This window comes from Melopsittacus undulatus, chromosome 16, assembly GCF_012275295.1.
Source record: "Melopsittacus undulatus isolate bMelUnd1 chromosome 16, bMelUnd1.mat.Z, whole genome shotgun sequence".
Lineage (NCBI taxonomy): Eukaryota > Metazoa > Chordata > Aves > Psittaciformes > Psittaculidae > Melopsittacus > Melopsittacus undulatus.
In genome coordinates, this window is record NC_047542.1 from 1,044,015 (window position 1) to 1,064,521 (window position 20,507).

At 59.4% G+C, this 20,507-nt stretch overlaps 2 protein-coding genes across 2 annotated transcripts; both read left to right on the plus strand.

Annotated features, from left to right (window-relative positions):
- The first annotated feature begins 526 nt into the window (after positions 1–526).
- On the plus strand, positions 527–4,912 carry PTPN7 (protein tyrosine phosphatase non-receptor type 7). The gene is given in 10 exon segments (XM_005141003.4): positions 527–582; positions 584–646; positions 1,558–1,741; positions 2,119–2,203; positions 2,465–2,541; positions 3,098–3,235; positions 3,452–3,562; positions 3,837–3,994; positions 4,229–4,342; positions 4,819–4,912. Coding segments are annotated over 10 exon segments (1,080 nt in total).
- A 4,314-nt stretch (positions 4,913–9,226) lies between these two features.
- ARL8A (ARF like GTPase 8A) lies at positions 9,227–19,668 on the plus strand. The gene is made up of 7 exons (XM_034069822.1): positions 9,227–9,509; positions 14,029–14,109; positions 14,581–14,654; positions 16,557–16,650; positions 17,781–17,848; positions 19,202–19,272; positions 19,365–19,668. The coding sequence occupies exons 1-7, from the start codon at positions 9,387–9,389 to the stop codon at positions 19,412–19,414; spliced, it is 561 nt and encodes a 186-aa protein (XP_033925713.1). The 5' UTR covers positions 9,227–9,386; the 3' UTR covers positions 19,415–19,668.
- The last annotated feature ends 839 nt before the right edge of the window (positions 19,669–20,507 follow it).

Sequence of the window (20,507 nt, forward strand, 5' to 3'; positions counted from 1 at the left end):
ATCCCTGTGGGTCAAGTGGAGCCTGGTGTCCCCAGAGCAGGCCCGGGGCCGTGCAGAGGGAGCTGCGGTGCTGTGGTCGGTACATGTGTGGGTGACAGGGAGGGTGTGCGGAAGAGGGGAGGAAGCGGCAGAGCTGCAGCTCCTTTGATAAGCAGCTTCCTGAATCCTTTCAGACTGGGGCTGTCACTGATGCACGCGGTGCCTGTGGGCCTGTGCCGAGACCTGTGCCATGGGCAGCAGGTAGGCAGCCCCCAGGGCAGGTGATGGGTGATGGGATGCTGGGCAGGGTGAGGGGTGATGGGATGCTGGGCAGGGTGAGGGGTGATGGGATGCTGGGCAGGGTGAGGGGTGATGGGATGCTCTCCCTACAGTGCTGGCATGGGGCGCTCCTCCAGGGCTCGGTACCCAGCATCACGGTATCCTTCAGCTCTGCCTTTTCCTTTGCAGCCGCTTCCCCTCCGATGGCTGAGAGCCCCCTGCATCTGCTCCCTGTGCTTCAGGCCCGGGGCTTCGTGGCTGCCGCAGCATGGTACAATCCTGCTGGGTGCGTTGCAGAGCTCCCAGCTGCAGCCTGACCACCCGGCACAGCCATGGACCAGGACAAGCCCAGTCCCTCTGCCAAGAAGCACGTGCGCCTGCAGGAGAGGTGAGAGCCGGCAGCCAGACCCCTGAGCTGACCGTACCCACAGGCACTGCTCATCCCCGCGCCTTGGGCTTACCCAGGCATCCTTACCCCAACCCATCCCTGCCTCCTGCTGCCCCCCAGCTTGTGCAGGTGAAGTGCCCCAGCTTGTTCCTCCTTCCTCACGCCCTGCATCTTCTGGGCTCTCTGCCTTTCTTATAGAATCATAGAATAGTTCGGGTTGGAAAGAACCTTCAGATCATCCAGTTCCAACCCCTGCCATGGGCAGGGACACCTCACAGTAAACCATGGCACCCAAGGCTTCATCCAACCTGGCCTTGAACACTGCCAGGGATGGAGCATTCACAACCTCCCTGGGCAACCCATTCCAGTGCCTCAGCACCCTCACAGGAAAGAATTTCTTCCTTAGATCAAGTCTAAACCTCTGCTGTTTAAGTTTCAACCCGTTACCCCTTGTCCTGTCACTGCAGTCCCTGATGAAGAGTCCCTCTCCAGCATCCCTATAGGCCCCCTTCAGACACTGGAAGCTGCTCTGAGGTCTCCATCAGCTTCTCCAGGCTGAACAGCCCCAATGTTCTCAGCCTGGCTCCATACAGGAGCTGCTCCAGCCCCTGAGCATCCTCGTGGCCTCCTCTGGACTTGTTCCAACAGTTCCATGTCCTTTTGATGTTGAGGACACCAGAACTGCACACAGTGCTGCAAGTGAGGTCTGATGAGAGCAGAGCAGAGGGGCAGGATCCCCTCCTTGGCCCTGCTGCTCATCCTCCTTTCGATGCAGCCCAGGATACAGTTGCTTTCTGGGCTTCATCCTCTCTTATTCTCTGCCTGGCTTTTGCTGAGTGTGAGGTGATTCCAAGTGATGCTGTGGCAGGACGGGGTGCAGAGCCTCAGCCAGGACCCCCTTTGCCATACAGGAGGGGCTCCAACATGTCTCTGATGCTGGACATGAGCCTGCTGGGGAGCGTGGAGCCCATGCAGCCGGTCTGCACGCCGCGGGACATCACCCTGCACTTCCTGAGGACATCCAGCCATGTACTGCAGATGGAGGAGCTCCAGCAGCGCACCCAGAGCCTGACCCAGCTCCAGGAGGAGTTTGCGGTGCGATGCTCCCCTCCTGTCCCCTTCCACACAGGAGGCACGGCAGGGATGGGGCTGGCACCAAGGGATGCTCTGAGCCCAGCGGTGCCAGGGAAGGGGATGTGGGCAAACAGAGGCAAGGGGGGCCTTGGGGATCCCCTGCCTGCCCACTCCTTGGGGCACACAAGTCCTCTTTGTGCCCCTGTGCTGACCTCCCAGGCCAGGCCCTCGGGAAGGTGTCCCCACATCTGGGGTAAGGACAGGGCTCATCTCAGGAGCTGGGACCCTGTTAGGTCCTTGGGTTATCCTTGTGTCTCCAGGGGACCAGCTCTGCCCCCACGAGGGGACACAAGCAGCAGCAATGGGGTTTTCCTCATCGTTGTGCTCCCCTCTTACAGAAAATCCCACCCAACTTTGTGAGTCCGGAGGAGCTGGAGATCCCAGGCCGAGCCTCCAAGGACAGATACAAAACCATCCTCCCCAGTAAGTGCCGCTGCATCCCTTTACCTCCCATTGGAAAGGTGTGGGGGGGTATCCGTGGGTGTTTGTGCAGAGCAGGGATGCACAGTGCGCCGTGGGGAGCTGCTCCCTGGGATGGTCCCTGCCATGCACGGCCCTGCATGTCCCAAGGGCATGGCACCGGGGGTGTAAGGCTGGAGGACTGAGCCTCAGCCCCGGAGCTGGGCAGGGAGGATGGGATGGACTGGGTCAGGTTCCTGAGGTGCTGCCTTCTGGGTCCTGCAGATCCTGAGAGCCGGGTCTGCCTCCGGAGGGCAGGGAAGCAGGAGGAAAGCAGCTACATAAATGCCAACTACATCACGGTGAGCATCCTGCCGGCTTGGAGAGCAGTGGTCCCCCAGGTGCTGCCACACACAGCATCACGAGGCATCAGGATGTAGCCACTTGGGTGCACAGTGCCACACTGGGACCCGCACACTGGGCTGGTGGCCACAGGACTGGTGGGACCCAGCTGGGACTATCCCAGGTCCCAGGCAGAGCAGGGCTGGATGGGCTCTGCTTGTCCATGGGGGAATGCCTGCAGTGACGATGCTGCTCCCTGCATTTCTGCCTCGCCAGGATGTCCATCACCCTGGGTGTCAGCAACCCGAGGATGCTTGCGAAGAGCTTGGGTGCACAGGGCTTGCTTCATGGGCTCACTGCTGGACTGTGGGACTGGGAGCATGGAGAGGACATCCAGTAGTTTCAGATGGGGTCTAGAAAAGCATTTCAATGACAGGTTTAGCAGGAAAGAGCCTGTGTGGCTCAGTCTGTAGAGGAAGAACAGCCCCATGAGGGCTGGAGCAGCCTGGAGACAGGCTCCCCATACACACATCAGGGTCCCCCCGCACCATCACCACTGGACCATGTGCTTGGCAGGGCTATGCAGGGCAGCCCCGGGAGTACATTGCCACGCAGGGACCCATGCTGAACACCGTGAGCGACTTCTGGGAGATGGTGTGGCAGGAGGAGGTGCCCCTCATCATCATGATAACGGAGCTCCAGGAGCACAAGGAGGTACCGCAGGAGGTACACGGGCTCCCAGCCAGTGGTTCCAAGCTGGGATGGGATCCGGCAGCACCCTGAACCCTGGCTCTGTTTGAGCAGCACCTGCATGGGGGGACCCCCCCCGTCCCTCCCATCCCTCCCCGGCTGCAGAGCATCCCTGTGTCCCCACCATACGCTGGGTGCCTCGAGCACCAACACGGCCCAAATCCTGCCCTGCTCTTTCAGAAGTGTGTCCACTACTGGCCCCAGAAGGAGGGTACCTACGGCCCCTTCACCATCCGTGTGCAAGGGCTGAGCGATGGCACGGAGTACGTGGTCCGGGATCTCTCCATCCAGGTGGGTTCTGGATGCATCCGGGGGGCAGAGGGGGAGCCCAGCAGGGCCTGGCAGTGCCCACAGCATCCCCAGCAGGAGGGCATCACTGTGAGAGGCCTCATGGCTCTGAGAGCTGGGTCTTAGGAGCCTCAAGCAGAGGAGGGCTCTGCAGGGCTCCTGCCTGCCCAAGGAGGTCTCTCCTGGGTGAATGGCAGAGGCTCAAAGGGGGATTCAGAGGAAAAGGGATGAGATGGGTGCTCACATCCTCATTTCTCTTTCCTCCATGCTGGGAAAGCTCCAAGGTGAATGCCGCCAGGTCAAGCACATCCTCTTCCCTTCCTGGCCGGACCAGCAGACGCCTGGGTCAGCCAAGCCCTTGCTGCACTTGGTGTCCAAGGTGGAGGAGATTCTGCAGGCTGCAGCCAGCCCAGGACCCATCGTTGTGCACTGCAGGTGGGGGCTCTCCCTTCACCCAAGCCCCTGTGTGCTCCTCACCTCGGGGTCGGTCTGCAAATGCAGGAGGGGAAAAGGTGAATGCTCCTGACCCCATCCCGCTGTGCTGCAGGGGTCTCAGCATCCCCATAGCGGAGCTGTTTGACCTGCAATGGCAGCAAAGCAAGCCAGGAGCACGTTCAGCTCACACAAAGGATCCTGTGGGTGCTGAGCACTGCTCTGGTTGTCCCACAGTGCAGGCATCGGGCGCACGGGCTGCTTCATCGCAACCAGGATCGGGTGCCAGCAGCTGAAGGACAAGGGGGAGGTGGATATCCTGGGAATCGTGTGCCGTCTCCGCTTAGACAGGTGGGTGCTCGGAGCAGGGGCCTGCTGGGTACCGAGCCCGGGAGGAGGGATGTGGGGATGGACATCACGAGGGGGCGTGGGGATGGGTTTCGATGGAAACCAGAAGGGTTGATGAGAGATGCAGATGGGTCAATAGCAAATGATTCCCCAGTGCTGGGCTGGTTTTCCTTCCGGGGCTATTGCAGGATGTTGGGAGATGAGGATGAGGGGAGCAGCTTTGAGCCTGGCAGCCAAGTCTGCTCCTTCCAGCTCAGCCACTGCATCCAGAAACACATTTCCCCCCTTTTCACTGGTAAAAATCAGAGCCAAATCTGCATTGTGCTGAGCCTAGATACTCACCACACAGCTCTGGTGCCTATTCCAGAGGTAGCTGGATGTGATGGATGGAGCAGGAATGTTTGCGCCCTGGAAGCAGAAGCCAGCGATGGGCCCTTGGGCTTTGGGAGGTGTCAGTGGGACCTGCCTTTCCCTTGCAGAGGTGGGATGATCCAGACGAGCGAGCAGTACCAGTTCCTCCATCACACACTGGCTCTCTACGCTTCCCAGCTGCTGGAGGTGGGACGCTGCTGACTCCCACCAGAGCAGCAGCAGGAGCATCCCTGAGGATGAGCAAACCCATGGGGACTCTGTGGCAGGTTCACCTGAGGGACTCAGTGGGTGCTTGAGGTGCCCGTTGCTGCCGGCTCAAGGCGGATTTCACCTATGGAAAGAAGCTTTGGCTTTCGAAAGGAGCAATGGGAACCTCCTCAAGCAGAGCAGAGCAGCTGAAGCCGGGTGAGCACCGGGAGCTTTGGAGTTTGCCTTTTAGCTCCATGGGGATGCTCCCCCCGTGAGAGCCAGAGCTGGCAGAATCACCCTGCAGATAACCAGAGCTCCCTCCTGACTGAGCATCACCAGTGGGCAGGGCTGGGCTTGCTCCAAGCACGGTCATTTGGTACAAGAGGGGTGCAGTTGGTCGCCTTCCTTACAAGGCTTCCTCTCCACCTTCAGCCAACACCTTCCCAACAGCCTTCAAGCAGGGGAGGTTCCTCGATGCATCTCCAGCTCCACAAACGGTGTGTGGTGACCCAATCGTCACACAGGGAGGAGGGTTTGAATTGTTGGGGCCTTTTGCTGAAATCAGAACAAAATATTTGGGGTTTGTGGGGTTGTTTTTTCACTGATAAATTCAATGGGGGGTGGGGAGGAAGAAGAGGGAGAAACATTTTGGCACAAAGCATAGAGATGGAAGTAGCCTGTTAAATACATCAGAGCTGTTCAAGCCTGGCCTTCAGCTGAGGGATGCTGCACACCTCTGGGGCAGCGACTGACACGGAGCTGGGGGTTGCTTGCACTGCCTGTGCCCACAAGCCCTGATGGGACCCACTCAGTGAATGAGATGCAGGGCAAAAAGGGTCAATCTTATTGCTGAGAGAGCCTAAGCTTGTCCCAGGCATCCCCAGGTCAGGGCTGTGTGCATGGACCCCCCTCCACCACATAGTGGGTACCCAAGATGCAGTTGAGTGGCTGCCCAGGTGTGCAAGTGAATCTTGTGAGCAAGTGAGCCTTGTCCAGGGATGGGTCCTGAGCCAAAGGCGGATGCTTCTCCCTATTCTCACTGGCCTTCAGCAGCAAGCCCACAGTATTACAGTAACTATGATGTATTGCTGAGCCCTGACAGTCCCTATCAGTCATTCCCGTGTGTTTGCAGACTCTGGATAGAGGGCTTGCCAGGGCACTATAAAATAAAGCCGTGTTAAGCATCCGATCGCTGCAAGGAGTGGATGGAAGAGTGATGAATAGCGAGAGCCCCTCTGCTAGCACAGCCCATCAGCAGGAACAGACCCGCTCCCTGCCCTGCAGCAGGAAAACCCCCACATCTGAACTCACTTCCCCATCTGGATCACCCTGGTGCAGCAATCTCCCCATCTCCTTGTGCCCGATGCCAGGTCAACCCTTCCTCATGCATCGCTTTATTCAGCGTGCCCACAGCATCCTCCTCCCCACATCGGCATCATCAGGCAGGGGAACGTGAGCCTGCAAACTGCACCAGGGCCCAGCCTTTCCCTGTGCTCCCTGCCCAGCAGGACAGGCACCATTTCTCTCATGCTTGTGCTTTATTGTCAAGAGGAGAGGTGTTAGGGCAGCAAGAGCTGTGTGAGGGTCTCTGGAGGAGCACATGGGAGTATCCGTGGGCCTGGCAGCCAGGTATTGCTACCCCCCCTAAGATTCTGATGGGGTTGGCTCCCCATCAGCTCTCTCTGATGCAGGTGATTATCAGTTAGGCAGTTCTGCTGTCCTTCAATCTCTGTTTCTATCGGACCATTACCACTGCACTGTCTCAGTATCTCTCCATCCTCTCTGTATTGATTTCCCAAGCATTCCTCAGGGCTATGCTGGGCTATTGCCTGCACTATTGCAAAACCCCATCCCAGGGTTCACCAGGGTGTTTGGGCTGGGCTGGCTGTGTCCTGGGAAGCTGCTTCACCCTGTCCACAAAGACCATGGGGTGCCCAGCAGGCAAAGGAGAGGGATCCCTCCAAAGTGTCCTGCCTCTCCCCTCATCTTGGCCAGGGGTTCCAGCAGCCTCAAGGCTGCTCCTCTTCCTCATTCTCCCTTACAAATGTGCTATGGACCCACATGGTTTTTGCTGCTCATGGTGTTTCTGAGCCTTGCTGGCGATGCAGCCCAGACAACCAGGTAGGGAGCTCCAGTTACTGGGGGCCCTGACCAGCAGACTCCTGTTAACTACGTCCCCAGGGGGTCACATCCTGCCTAGGGTTCAGGGAACCTCCATTCTCCACATGACTCTGATTTTGGCCTGTGATAATGCATTTCCTACCCTTGTGACAAGTCACCAGGCTGGAGGTTGACTGGGATTTGGTTTCTTTAAGGAACTGGGTTGAGCAATCACATTGAAACGTGCTGGGAATGTAAAATATGCTCTTGTCTGGAGAGGTCCTGGAGCTGTCCATGCAGTAAAACGTGTGCTATCAAGAGGCAATCTCTGCTCCCAGCTCGGATGGGAGGGAGGCCCTGCTCTGGTGTGGGGACGTTCCCTGGGCTGGAATCTGTTGGGTTTTCCTTAGAGAACCCCCATCTTCAGGCAGAATTGGGTGATGATGAGGTTTTCATGGCCTGAAGAGGAGCTGCAATGGAGTCATCACCAAAAGCAATGATATTCCTGCCTCCTTGGGCCTGCCTTTGTGAGCATGGGGATCTTTAAGCGGGCTGCAGCATCTCTGAGAGCAAACTGGTTTCTGTCTCCAAAACCAAAGGCAGCTTCCCAGTGACTTACAGCATGCGATGGAGACTCCTTCCCACCATCAGTTGTCATGGGCTCTGGGATACCCACTGCAAGGCAGACCCAGGCACAGCTCAGTTTCTCTGTTTTCTATGGGCCATTTGTCTCAGGCAGCCCCAGCAGATGTGTAAGGGTACAGGAAGGATGGAGGAGCTGTGCTGGGTGCTGCAGAGGTCCTGGTCCAGGGTGTGGGGTCAGTGCCCACACAGAGGGGTGCTGGGCACTGCTCACATAGGATGCAATGGTGAAGGGGGTGTGGGTGTGCTGAGCGCAGAGGGGCTGCTGGTGCAGAAGTGATGCTGGGTGCTGGAGGCATAGGGTGCTGGGTATAGGGGAAATGGGGTGGAGGGGTTGCAAGGGTGCTGGGGGCAATGGGGTTCTGGGAGGGGGGGTTGCATGGTACAGGGATACCAGGGTGCATACTGCAGGGGTCCAGTGGTGCTGGGGTACTTCAGTGCAGGGGATGCAGGGGTGCAGAGGTGCTGGGGTTGCTGGATGCAGGGGTGTTAGACGTAGGGGTGCCAGGTGCGGGGGTGCTGGGTGCTAAGGCTGCTGGATGTAGGGGTGCCGGGTGCAAGGTGCAGGATGCAGGGGTGCCAGGTGCTGGGGTTGCTGGATGCAGGGGTGCAGGACGCAGGGGTGCTGGGGTTGCTGGATACAGGGGTGCTGGATGCAGGTGTGCAGGATGCAGGGGTTCCAGGTGCCGGATGCAGGGGTTCAGGATGCAGGGGTTCCAGGTTCAGGATGCAGGGGTTCAGGATGCAGGGGTTCCAGGTGCCGGATGCAGGGGTTCAGGATGCAGGGGTTCAGGATGCAGGGGTTCCAGGTACAGGATGCAGGGGTTCAGGATGCAGGGGTTCAGGATGCAGGGGTTCAGGATGCAGGGGTTCCAGGTGCCGGATGCAGGGGTTCAGGATGCAGGGGTTCCAGGTACAGGATGCAGGGGTTCAGGATGCAGGGGTTCAGGATGCAGGGGTTCCAGGGGTTCAGGATGCAGGGGTTCCAGGTTCAGGATGCAGGGGTTCAGGATGCAGGGGTTCAGGATGCAGGGGTTCAGGATGCAGGGGTTCCAGGGGTTCAGGATGCAGGGGTTCCAGGTGCCGGATGCAGGGGTTCAGGATGCAGGGGTTCAGGATGCAGGGGTTCCAGGTTCAGGATGCAGGGGTTCCAGGTGCCGGATGCAGGGGTTCAGGATGCAGGGGTTCAGGATGCAGGGGTTCCAGGGGTTCAGGATGCAGGGGTTCAGGATGCAGGGGTTCCAGGTGCCGGATGCAGGGGTTCAGGATGCAGGGGTTCCAGGTTCAGGATGCAGGGGTTCAGGATGCAGGGGTTCCAGGTACAGGATGCAGGGGTTCAGGATGCAGAGGTTCAGGATGCAGGGGTTCCAGGTACAGGATGCAGGGGTTCAGGATGCAGGGGTTCCAGGAGCAGGACGCAGGTTTGCCGGTCCCGGCCGTACCGCTCCGCCGCCTCTCTCCGCTGTCGGTGTGCAGCGGTTCCTCCCCGCCGGCAGGGGGCGGCAGTGCGGGAGGGCTGCGGGCGGTGCGCGGGGCCCCACCCGGCGAGCGGCGGTGCGGCAGGAGGGTGCGCGCTGCGCGGACAATACCGGGGCGGCGGCGGCGGCTCGGCCTCGGCCTCGGCCTCGGCCCCCATCGGCCCCGCTCGGCCCCGCTCGGCTCCGCTCGGCCTCGGCCCCCATCGGCCCCGCTCGGCTCCGCTCGGCTCCGCCTGGCCCCGCTCGGCCCGGCCCGGCCCCGCAGGATGCTGGCGCTCTTCAACAAGCTGCTGGACTGGTTCCGGGCGCTGTTCTGGAAGGAGGAGATGGAGCTGACGCTGGTGGGGCTGCAGTACTCGGGCAAGACCACGTTTGTCAACGTGATCGCGGTGAGCGCCGCGCCCCTCCCCCCCGGCCGGGCTCACCCCAATGGACCCCATCCCTGCACCCCCTTCCCCCCCCATAGCATCCTCCCCGTCTCTCCCTCCCCCCCCATTCCATCGTTGTACCCCCCCCCCCATCGCTGCACCCTTGGAATTGCGCTGCTCGGTTGTACCGCAGCCCCGAAATGCATTGGTCAGATGTGGGGTGCAGGTGTGGGGCGCAGGGTGCACCCCCGCTGGCTCCCACCGCTTGCTCCCCCATCCTCGGTGCTGAGTGCGGTGGCTCCGGGGCTGCAGCCGGAGCATCCCCCTGCCCGTCGGGGGTCCTGGGGCCTCGGCCCGGCCAGCTCCTGCCCGCAGCCCCTCGCAGCCGGTGCTTTGTCATCCCCCGGCCCCTCGTGGTGCCCCCAGGACCGTATTGTGCCTCCCTCGGGCAGCACCCACCCGCAGCGCTGTCCGGTGGGTGCTGCTGCGGTGCTGGGAGCTCTGCACCCCAACGGGGCAGCAGCACCCGCCGCAGGGAGCCTTCAGCCTCACCCGCTCCCTGGCTCTGCTGCCTCATGCCCTGGTGGAGCAGGAGCGGGGGTCCCTGCATCCCAAAGCCCAGGGTGTGGTTTCCCCCATGGGGATGCTCCTCTTGGGTTCTCCTTGCCCTGGTCTGTGATGCTGCGAGGCTGCAGGTGGATCCTGAAGGGGCAGGTCCAGGCTGGTGCTCCCAAAGGATCTCATGGAAGCAGGCGGATGTGGATCTTCCTGCTGCCCTGGTTCCTTATCCATGCACATTGCTCTGCTGAGTGCCTCGGCTCTGAAGTGAAGGGAGTGACTTCTGCTTGCCGGCGGTGCTGGGCTGTCAGAGGTGATTTCCCATTGGATTTGGAGGCTTCCTTGCACTGCTGATCCCTGGGAGGCTTTCCCTTGGTGCAGGGATGCAAATGTTCTCCAGGCCCCGTGTTGGTTCTTCCATCAGATCCGTGCCAGCGCTGGGACAGTGACCATGAGCACCCATCCTTTCCTAGGGTGACTTTGTCCCTGGCATTTGCATGTTTAATGGGCCCTTTTTGCAGTCCCAGTATTGGGGTGGGATGTGGTTATTTAGCACCTTTGAAAAGAGCTGGATAAGCTTTAAAGGATGATGGGGCTTTATCCCAACTGTGCCGGGCGGTTTTCCCTGCACAAGGCTGGAAACCCACTGGGGGTGGTCCTCATCCTCTTGCCAACGGCTCAGACCTGGCAATTTTACTGTATGCAAGACTTGTGCACCAAGGCTCCCTTTGCTTGGATTGCTGGCCTAGGGAAAAGTGGCATCCAGGAATTACAGCAGCACCCAAGGGAAGCACTCTCTTGGGCAGCATGGTCCAGTGTGCGGCATCCCTGCCCATGGTAGGGAACTGGATGATCTTAAGGTCCTTTCCAGCCGAAACCATTCCATGATTGTCTGATTCTGTGCATGGGATGGAAGTTCTTGGTCTGCTGGTTCATGGTGAGGTCTGAGGATGGGGCAAGGCACTCGGGCTCCGGGTGCTGAGCAGAGAACTCAGTCAGGGCTGCAGTTTTGCCTCTGAAGTTACTTGGAACGTTTGGATTTTGGGGCAGAGCACACAAAAAAGAGGCACCGACCTCTTTTTTTGGGTTCAAACTGAAACAGGGGAGGTTTAGATTGGATCTAAGGAAGAAATTCCATATTGTGAGGGTGCTGAGGCACTGGAATGGGTTGCCCAGGGAGGTTGTGAATGCTCCATCCCTGGCAGTGCTCAAGGCCAGGCTGGATGAAGCCTTGGGTGCCATGGTTTAGTGTGAGGTGTCCCTGCCCATGGCAGGGGGTTGGAACTGGATGATCTGAAGGTCCTTTCCAACCCCAACTATTCCATGATTCTATGAACTGCATGAGAAACGTTTGAGCCAAACAGAACGGGAGCATTGGAAGGGGAAGGAGCTGGGATTTGGGCTTCAGGGAAGGTAAAATCCTAAACGGAAAAGCATTGGATTTTGGCATTGTTAGAGAGATCTCCCCAAGGAGCCAGTGGGCTTTTAGCTGCCTTCTCCACAGTTTGGGGGTGACAAGGGTGAGACTTGAGGGTGTTAGAGCTCCTCAGTGGGTGCTGGGGCTCAGACCCCATCAGCGCAGGATGGCTCGTGATACAGACAGTGGGTTTCTGCCTTTGCTTCAACATCGCACATCTTCCACCTGCCAGAGCCTTCCAAGGCTGCAGAGCTGCAGGCTGGGGACCAAGGTGCTGGACCTGTGTGGTGCTGGGCCTGGGGCAGCATCCCATGCTTGGGACCAGCTCAGAAAGTGATGTGGATCAGTGCTGCGAGAGGAAACTGTCAAGTATGTGCCTGGCATCAGGAGGGATGGTGGATGCTGTGGCAGCTCTGGGACACCAAGGTCTGCAAGGATTGTGGGAAAGCAGAGAATCATGGAATGGTTTGGGTTGGAAAGGAGCCTGAGATCGCCCAGTTCCAACCCCCTGCCATGGGCAGGGACACCTCACACTAAACCATGGCACCCAAGGCTCTGTCCAACCTGGCCTTGAACACTCTCAGGGATGGAGCATTCACAGCTTCCCTGGGCAACCCATTCCAGTGCCACCATTCTGTCCTAAGATGTTCCATTTCCATGCTGAGGGATGCTGCAGGGCCAGACCACGGATGTTAACTGCAGGTCTTGGTGGTGAGACCATCTTCTTTAGGGTGGAGGGGACCGGGCTGCTCATCTGTGTCCTGCAGCACTGCGTTTGTCCAGCGTGGTGACAGCGGTGGGGTCTGGCTGACACGGGTCCCTTCATCACACACCACTGCACAGCAGTGTCAGCATCTAGGGCAGCTGGAGAGGGAAAAGGAGACACCGTGTTTCCACTGCTCAGAGTTGCTTCCAGAGCATGGCCAATGCAGAAGGAGCTGAGGATGTTGCAGCTCATTGAGGATGCTCTGTGGGTGCCAGGACAGCAGGGCCACATGCAGGTTGGCCTGGACCACAACGTGTCACATTCCCAGCCTGGTCTTTGTGGACAGCATGAGTGCTTTTGGCTTGGTCCATTGGCTGTGGGCAGTCTGGAGGCAGGCCCTGTGCTGGGAGAAGGATTTGGGGTAGGGAGCAAGGCCATACTTTGCTCATGGAGCTATGCTTATTCCCATCTCTTGCGGGGGAAAGGAGGGATGACTCCTGGCTCCTGCAGCCCATCTCTTCCTGGAAGAGCTACCATCACATGTGAGCCACGGCTTGGGTGGCTTTCACACAGCCAGCAGTTCCCATGGTGTGGTCTGGGATCCCCAATGGAGGTGTCTGCAGCTTCCAAGAGCTCTTCAGCAATTGCTCCCCATGTCTTCCAATGAAAGCCTGCTCATTCCTTAAAACCTGGTCCATAAAGCCAGGTTGTGGGATGAGCCTCATTCTGCAGGAGGCATCCCCAGTGCTGGCTGATGGTGCCTTCCTGCCTACTTCCCCTCTTCCCCCATGCCCTTCCCCACCAGTCCCTGGCGTGGTTTCTGTGCGCACTATGGCTTGGAGAGCCCTCGGCTGCCAGGCTTTGCTATGGACACAAAAGGGAAACGAAAAGGGGAAGCAGCACATATTGCACAAGAGGTGGAAGAGGTCGGGAAAACCCTGGGGCCTTGCTGATGTGCTGTGTTGGAGGAGCCGTTGGCTCCAGCAGGCACGCTGCCTTCCCTGTGCAGGGTTTGTGTTAACGGACAAAGCCCACACAAGTCCTAGGGAAACCTGAGGGTTTAAGCCAGTAAAGAGCTGCTGAGTTCAGCTGCACTTGGTACCTGCAGGTTGCTGGCACTGATGGCCAAAAGCCTCAGAACCCCCTTGTCCTGGTGATCTTCTCCATTGGCTCCCTCAGCATCCCGCAGCAGGGCCTTCCATAGGGATGCGTTTGAAAAGCAAGGAAGCTGAACATGAGGATGGAGGGCTGTGGGCTGGGATGCCTGGGGCCACCCGGAACAACCCCTGTGCTGCTCAGCCCAGGCACTGGGGGGGTGCTTTACCAGACCAGCACCATCCTGGCCCTTCAGCGTGGTGCTGGGCATGTGGGCAGGTGAGCAGCATCCCAGTGCAGCGGCACACGGACAGGTCCTGCTCGGCACAGCAGGAGGATAACCCAGATTCACTGGGATGCTGCAGAGCCATGGTGGTTTCGTGCTTCTCCTGCCTGATGCAGCTCAGAGCTGGGATGCTGGAGGGAGCGTTTCGGCAGCTCCTGGGCAGGGGAAGAGGAAGGGTTTGCATCCCCCATCACGCAGTGCAGGCACATGGCTCCCATGCAGGGGCTGCAGGCTGCAGGCTTGCAGGAAAGCAGAAGTCAGCCTGGTTTGGGCTGGGCCTTCCATGATCTGAAGCAGGAAATGTGCTGGAGCTCCCTGGGACTCATGGCCGTAAAGGAGCTGATGCAGGAGGTGGCTGCCCTGGGGGGGGGGCAGGTCCTTGTGGCTCTGGTTTTGCTCCTGGTGTGGCCCAGGAGGGATGTGCCAGGCTCATGGGGTTTCCATGCCTCCTAACACTGTTCCTCCTTGTTCCTTGCAGTCAGGACAGTTCAATGAAGACATGATCCCGACAGTGGGCTTTAACATGAGGAAGATCACCAAGGGGAATGTTACCATAAAGGTAAGGTGCAGATGTTATTGCTGCTGGGCGCTGATGGGAGGGAAGGGGGAATGGTGGATGTTCTGCTGGAGGAATGCGAGCAGCCCCAGCTGCAGCTGAGATCTGCCCTGCTAGGCTCTTGCAGGTACCCACCAGAGGAGAAGGTGGGAACAGATGCAGGAGATCCAGACCTCTGCAGTGGGAGCAAGTCTGGGCTGCAGAGCTGTAGGTTTCCTTATACCTCTGGCTTGTCGATGGGGATTCATGGATGCAGTCACCTCGCGGAGGGTGGGAGCACAGGGAAAGATGGGTCATAGCTTACACTGGTGGTGTCTGCCTGAGAGCAAAGGCAGAGGAGGTTTCTACCAGCTAGGATGTCTCCTGTCGGTATTGAGTGCTTTGAGCTGAAGAGGAGGGGATGTGGTGGGTTTGGATGGGTGACGGGCAGGATGATGCTGGGGTGATGCTGGTGTCACCTTTTCCCTGTCACAGCTCTGGGACATCGGGGGCCAGCCGCGGTTTCGCAGCATGTGGGAGAGGTACTGCCGTGGAGTGAGTGCCATCGTGTGAGTACCCCCGGGAGCCCCAGCACCCATCACTGGTACTGAGCTGCACCCATGGGTGGGGGCACAGGGGGCTGGGCTGGGCACTGGTGCTGGGAGCTGAGATGCTTCCCCCTGGGAATGGTTCCGTTTGAGCCCAGGGGAGCCAGGTCCCTGCCAGCTGTGGCAGATGCTTCCCTTCCAGCATCACTCAGCCCAGCTCTGTTCCTTGGGTCTTGCCCTTCCTGGGTCCTGTGCTTGCCCTGGGCTGCCTGTTCACCGCAGGGGCTGAGCACCATTGCTGGGCCTCAGCCCTTTCCAAGAGGCTGGTTTTAAGGGTGGCTGCCAGAAGCAAGCATCCAGGTCATGCTGATTGTGTTCTGTTCATAGAATCATGGAATGGTTTGGGTTGGAAGGGACCTTCAGATCATCCAGTTCCAACCCCCTGCCATGGGGAAGGACACCTCACACTAAACCATGGCACCCAAGGCTTCATCCAGCCTGGCCTTGAGCACTGCCAGGGATGGAGCATTCACAACCTCCCTGGGCAACCCATTCCAGTGCCTCAGCACCCTCACAGGAAAGGATTTCTTCCTTAGATCCAACCTAAACCTCCCCTGTTTAAGTTTCAACCCGTTGGATGGATCCTGTGCTGAGAGGAGTATCTGCGCAGTGCCTGCTACTGACTGTCAGCGTTCCCACATCCCCTGCTTGCAAACACTGCAGCAGGTGCAGGCTGGGGCTGATACTCATGGGAAGCAGGCTGGCTGCTCCCAAGGAGCCCTTACCCTGGGAGACCACATTGGGGTTACTTAAACCCCCTCACAAAGATCCGCTCTGTGTGATCTTCACCAGCTGGCTGTGCTCTGGGCTTCTGGAGGCTGGGTTTGTGTCCTGCCTTCCCCAGCTGGAGGTCTGGCAGGTGAGGATGAGCGAGGGACCCCTTGTTCTGTTCCTGCCCCACACCTCTTGCATTGCAGTGAGCTGTGCTGGCAATGACGGAATGCCCCTGGGGGGGGACTTATTCTGCCTCCTTCCATAACTTCATTCTTTTTCCAGTGGCCCATCTGGTTGAGAGGAAAACAGAGGGAGCCGTAGGGACCTGTGGCCATCGCGGTCATGCTTCAGTCTGCCTTGAGCCCTTCATGGCCTTTTTCCCTTACCTCCAGCCCTCCCATCCTGCCCAGCATGCTGAAGGCTCGTGGCAGTGCCTGGGTGGGTTTTCCCCTCTCCCTCTTGGTACAGCCATGCACCTTGATGGGCTTTCTCACTTCTTCCCTCCCAGCTTCTTGATCTTGAACGTAAAGGCTGCTTTAATCAGTTCCTCTCTCCAGTTTGGGCTTCATTCATGTCCTTTGCAGGATGAGCATCACCCAAAAGAGCTAAATCCTTCCCTGAATCTCCCCCCCTCTGCTCAGAGCAAGAATTGCTGACTCTGGCTTCATGTGCCCTCATGCCCAGGATAGTTCCCATCAAGAGGATGAGCAGGTCCTGTCCCCACTCCTGGGTCTCTCCATCATCAGCTCCACTTGTTAGCCTCTCTTCTGGATGTCTCCATAGGAGCTGCCACATACAGATGAGCCTTGAGGACAATGTGTGTCCTGCAGCTTCTTCTGCCTGGGCAGTGCCTGCTCTTCCCTCGTCCACCATATCCCTGCTCTCAGTGGGGTGGATCCCTGCAAGGATGGGGACAGGGAGGTCCCCACTCCCCTGGGAGACATGAATGGGTCTCGGCCCCACAGTTTTCCTTGGGAAGAAGGGTGCTAGGGGAAGGATGCTGTTATCCATCACCTCCATGCACTGTCCCAGGACCGGGGGGGGTGCAGCTGCTGTATGAGCGAGGTTTGGTTGTGACACAGACCCCAACACAGCACTGGGGCATGGGGACCTCAGCACCTGCACTCAGGGGTGTCCCTTCCCTTGCAGGTACATGGTGGATGCCGCCGACCAGGAGAAGATCGAGGCCTCCAAGAACGAGCTGCACAACCTGCTCGACAAGCCACAGCTCCAGGGCATCCCGGTGAGCTGTTGCCAGGATCGGTCCCCCCCAGCTGGGGACTGCCGGGGTTTGCAGCAAGGGGGGGGGCTGGCATTTTGCAAAGTGGATTTGGGATGGGGATCCCCTTCCTTGTGGGGGTTCCCCTTTGCTGCTGCACTCCTGTGAGAGCTGGGTCAGTGATGGGGTTGGTCCAGGGCTGGACCAACAAGCAGGGAAAGGAGCTTGAGAAGAGACCAGAGCCGTAGACACATCCCAGTGTGGGACATCTGTCCTCTCACATGAATTTGCACCTTATTTAGGGTGGGACATGAAGGTCTCATCTCCTAGGAGAGCAGCTGCGGGGCTGTGCCATGTGCAGGAGGTGGGATGTGGCAGCAGTGCAGGATGCGCTGCTCGTGCCCGGGCGCTTGCAGAGCATCCAAAATCAGCATCCTTTGAAAGGAGGCGATCGAGGATCTTGCAACAGATCCCAAACATTCACTGCCAACTAAATTAAGCTCCTGACATAATGTGCTGCATTCGCAGCCCCTCTGGATGCTGCTGGCTGAGAACAAGCCTCCCATGTGAGCTGGGGATGCTGCCTCGCTGTGCTGCGGCCGCAGCCTCGGAGCTGTCCTTGTCAGATGACAGTCGCGTGGTGCGCTCTGGAGGGATGAACGAGTCCTGACAGGGATTGTGCTCCTTGCAGAGCCTGAGGATTCCTTTGTGGATGTGGAAAGCCTTGAAGGGAGTAGAGATCAGACACTGGGCTGGCTGCCTGCAGAGAGCAGGCTCTGCACAGCATCCGCATCTCACTGCTCCCCAGTAACACTGGGTTTGGCCGTTTCACTTGGCTCAAAGACTGCAAGAGACTCCTGGGAGAGCATCCTTGGTGGCACTGCACACACTGGTGCCCTTCTGGGAGAGCGTGCTGTGGGGCTGGCTTCTCACTGGGACTAGAGAGTGCACCAGGGATGCTGTGCAGGGGCTAATGACGGCTGTTCATTGAAGTGCTCTGCCTTCTGATTGCCTGCTGAAGGAATGGGATGCATCCGGGCAGATCCTGAGGGCTGTCTTGCATCCCAAGCAGGGTCCACTTCTGGGGGGCAGAAACAGGTTCCTGCCTGGTCTGCGGGGCAGGAGCTTCAGGTGTCCCCTCTCCCACCCTGCAGGTCCTAGTCCTGGGGAACAAGCGAGACCTGCCTGGTGCCTTGGATGAGAAGGAGCTCATTGAGAAGATGTAAGTGTCCGGTGGCCCTGCAGCCACAGCGGGGCTGTGACACAGTGGGATTGTCCCTGTTCTTGCCATGCCACAGGATCGGAGTCATAGAATGGTTTAGGCTGGAATTTCAACCCCTGCCACGGGCAGGGACCCCTTCCACTGGAGCAGCTGCTCCAAGCCCCTGTGTCCAACCTGGCCTTGAGCACTGCCAGGGATGGGGCAGCCACAGCTTCTCTGGGCACCCTGTGCCAGCGCCTCAGCACCCTCACAGGGAACAGCTTCTGCCTAAGAGCTCAGCTCAGTCTCCCCTCTCTTGGGCAGGTTCAAGCCATTCCCCTTGGCCTGTCCCTACAGGCCCTTGTCCCAAGCCCCTCTCCAGCTTTCCTGCAGCCCCTTTAGGCACTGGAGCTGCTCTCAGGTCTCCCCTTCAGGAGCCTTCTCTTGTCCAGGCTGCCCCAGCCCAGCTCTCTCAGCCTGGCTCCAGAGCAGAGCTGCTCCAGCCCTCGCAGCATCACTTGGGCTCTCGAGCAGGTTCACACCCCCTTTGCCTTGGGGGCCCTTAGAGCTGAGCTCAGCACCCCGGGTACCCCGCGCCGGCACCCCCATGAGCTCCTTCCCCAGCCGGGGCTGCATTGCAGTGCCTGGGGTGGGCACAGACACGTGGACGGGGCCGTGCTAAGGCAGAGGTGATGCTCTGTGCCTGTGGGGTCAGGGATGAGCTGGGTCCCGCCTGCCACACGGTGGCGTTGGGGCCCGGCACAGCACTGGTGCTGGTGCTGGTGCTGGCTCTGGTGCTGGGCTCCCATCACCCTCACAGCTGTGCCCCACTCCCTGGTGCTGGCGCTGCTCCATGGGCAGCCCTCGGTGCTTGGGTCCATGCACCATCCGTGTAGCCCTCCCCTATTCCACGCATCCTCTTGGCAGCAGATGCTCCCTCCTGCCAGCAGCGATGCCCTGCCCTGCAGACAGGGGCCTGGGATGCTGTGCTGATGGACAGCACCTTTGTTTCCCCCCAGCCACCCCTTGGAGACCCCCCCTGCAGCTCCCAAGCCCTCCCTGCCCTGTCTTGCTGCAGGCCTGTGCCACCAAGGTTTAGGGAGGAAGCAGTGTGGTTGGAGCCAGGCTCTCCATGGGGTTGGGCTCCTCCTGCCCCATCACATTACCCCCCTATGCTGTGCCTGACCATCAGTCATAGGCACAGTGTGCTGCTGTCCTCACCCAACCCACATGTGGGTCCCTGGGAGCCTGTGGAGACATCGAAGTCCCCATTCTTGGAGCTGAGCTCCAAAGGGACCTCTCAAGAGGTTGCCCAGAGGCATCTCCCATCGCTGCCATGGGGGTCTGCAGCCAGAACTTGTTTCTTCCCTGCAGGAACCTCTCTGCCATCCAGGACCGAGAGATCTGTTGCTACTCCATCTCCTGCAAAGAAAAGGACAACATCGGTGAGTACTGGCGGCCCTGCCGTGGAGCTGGCCATGGGGGGAGCCCAGGTACAGGAGGGGCTGAGGCTGTAGGTTCCCTCTTGCCTTCCCAGACATCACCCTACAGTGGCTTATCCAGCACTCGAAGTCCAGGAGAAGCTGAGATCCCGCAGGCTGCAGTTCACGTCGGGAAGATGCCATTGTACAAGCCCATGCCCCTTCTCTCTTCCCTTCTGTCCCTTCAGCTCTCTCTCTAGATGGGTATTTTTAGGGGACCCCAGACTCCGCTCACCTTGAGGTGGAGCCCTTGTTTTTATTGTAAAGAACATGTCCAGCTGCCCCCGTCCCCTCTCTCTGTCTCCCCTCCCGTTCTGGCCCTGGTCGGTTGTTGTCTGGGTATACACTATATATATATATATGTATATACATTTCAAGGTTTTAGTTTAAGCGGTAGCGCTGTTACTGAACTGGGCCCTCGGAGCAGAAGGAAGGCTGGGGGGGGCTCCCTGAGCAAGGGGGTGGCAGAAGGCAGCCCCTTGGGGATGGGGCTGTGGGCAGGCCCATGGGGCTCCCTTGGCCCTTCCCTTGCACAGAGCATCCTGGGGGTGTTGGGAACATCCCCCCCCTCAGGCAGGGCTGCAGGGGAGGTGATGCCAGCCCCAGGTTCCTCTCCCATAGGGATTAGTGGTAACCACAGCCTCCCCCCGCATCGCCTCTGGGTGCTGTGCCACTGCCCCAACCCCTCCTCGATGCCCTGGGCTGCTCATCCCCTTGCCCTGTGTTTCCCCCCAGCCCCAGTCCATGTGCCTGGGTCACATCCTGCCCTGCTGCCCAGTCCTGCTCTGCTGTGCAATCTGAGGGGATGGTGCCAGTGCAGGGGGGGGACAGCGATGCCAGCAGCCCCATGGGGAGCAGAGAGCTGGCTCCTGCCTCCCCACTGCCCGGAGGGGGCTCAGCTCTGCTGTCTCTTGCCCCTGCCTGGGGGCTGCTGGCCAGGGACCTTGCACAGGGACACGGAGGAGGGAGGGATGCATGGAGACACACACAGGAACGGGACTGCCCCCCCCGGCAGTGCTGGGGCGATGCTCCCATTGCCAGCGCTGCCCTGGCTGGGGGCACATGGGCACGGCTGGGTCCATTCTGCAGGTGGGGAGGGGAGAGGACATGGATGGGGCCGCAGGCTCTGTGCCCATCGGTGCTGTTGTCGGGCCTCTGCAGGGGGTGGGTCTGGGGGGGTTAGGGCTGGGGATGTGGTG

What these genes read in the sequence shown, in the direction of transcription:
- ARL8A (XM_034069822.1), top strand. Translation starts at nt 9,387, where the DNA reads ATGCTGGCGCTCTTCAACAAGCTGCTGGACTGGTTCCGGGCGCTGTTC. An exon ending in CGTGGAGTGAGTGCCATCGT is followed by an intron (nt 14,655 to 16,556) that starts GTGAGTACCCCC and finishes CTTCCCTTGCAG; the next exon opens with GTACATGGTGGATGCCGCCG. An exon ending in AAGGAGCTCATTGAGAAGAT is followed by an intron (nt 17,849 to 19,201) that starts GTAAGTGTCCGG and finishes TCTTCCCTGCAG; the next exon opens with GAACCTCTCTGCCATCCAGG.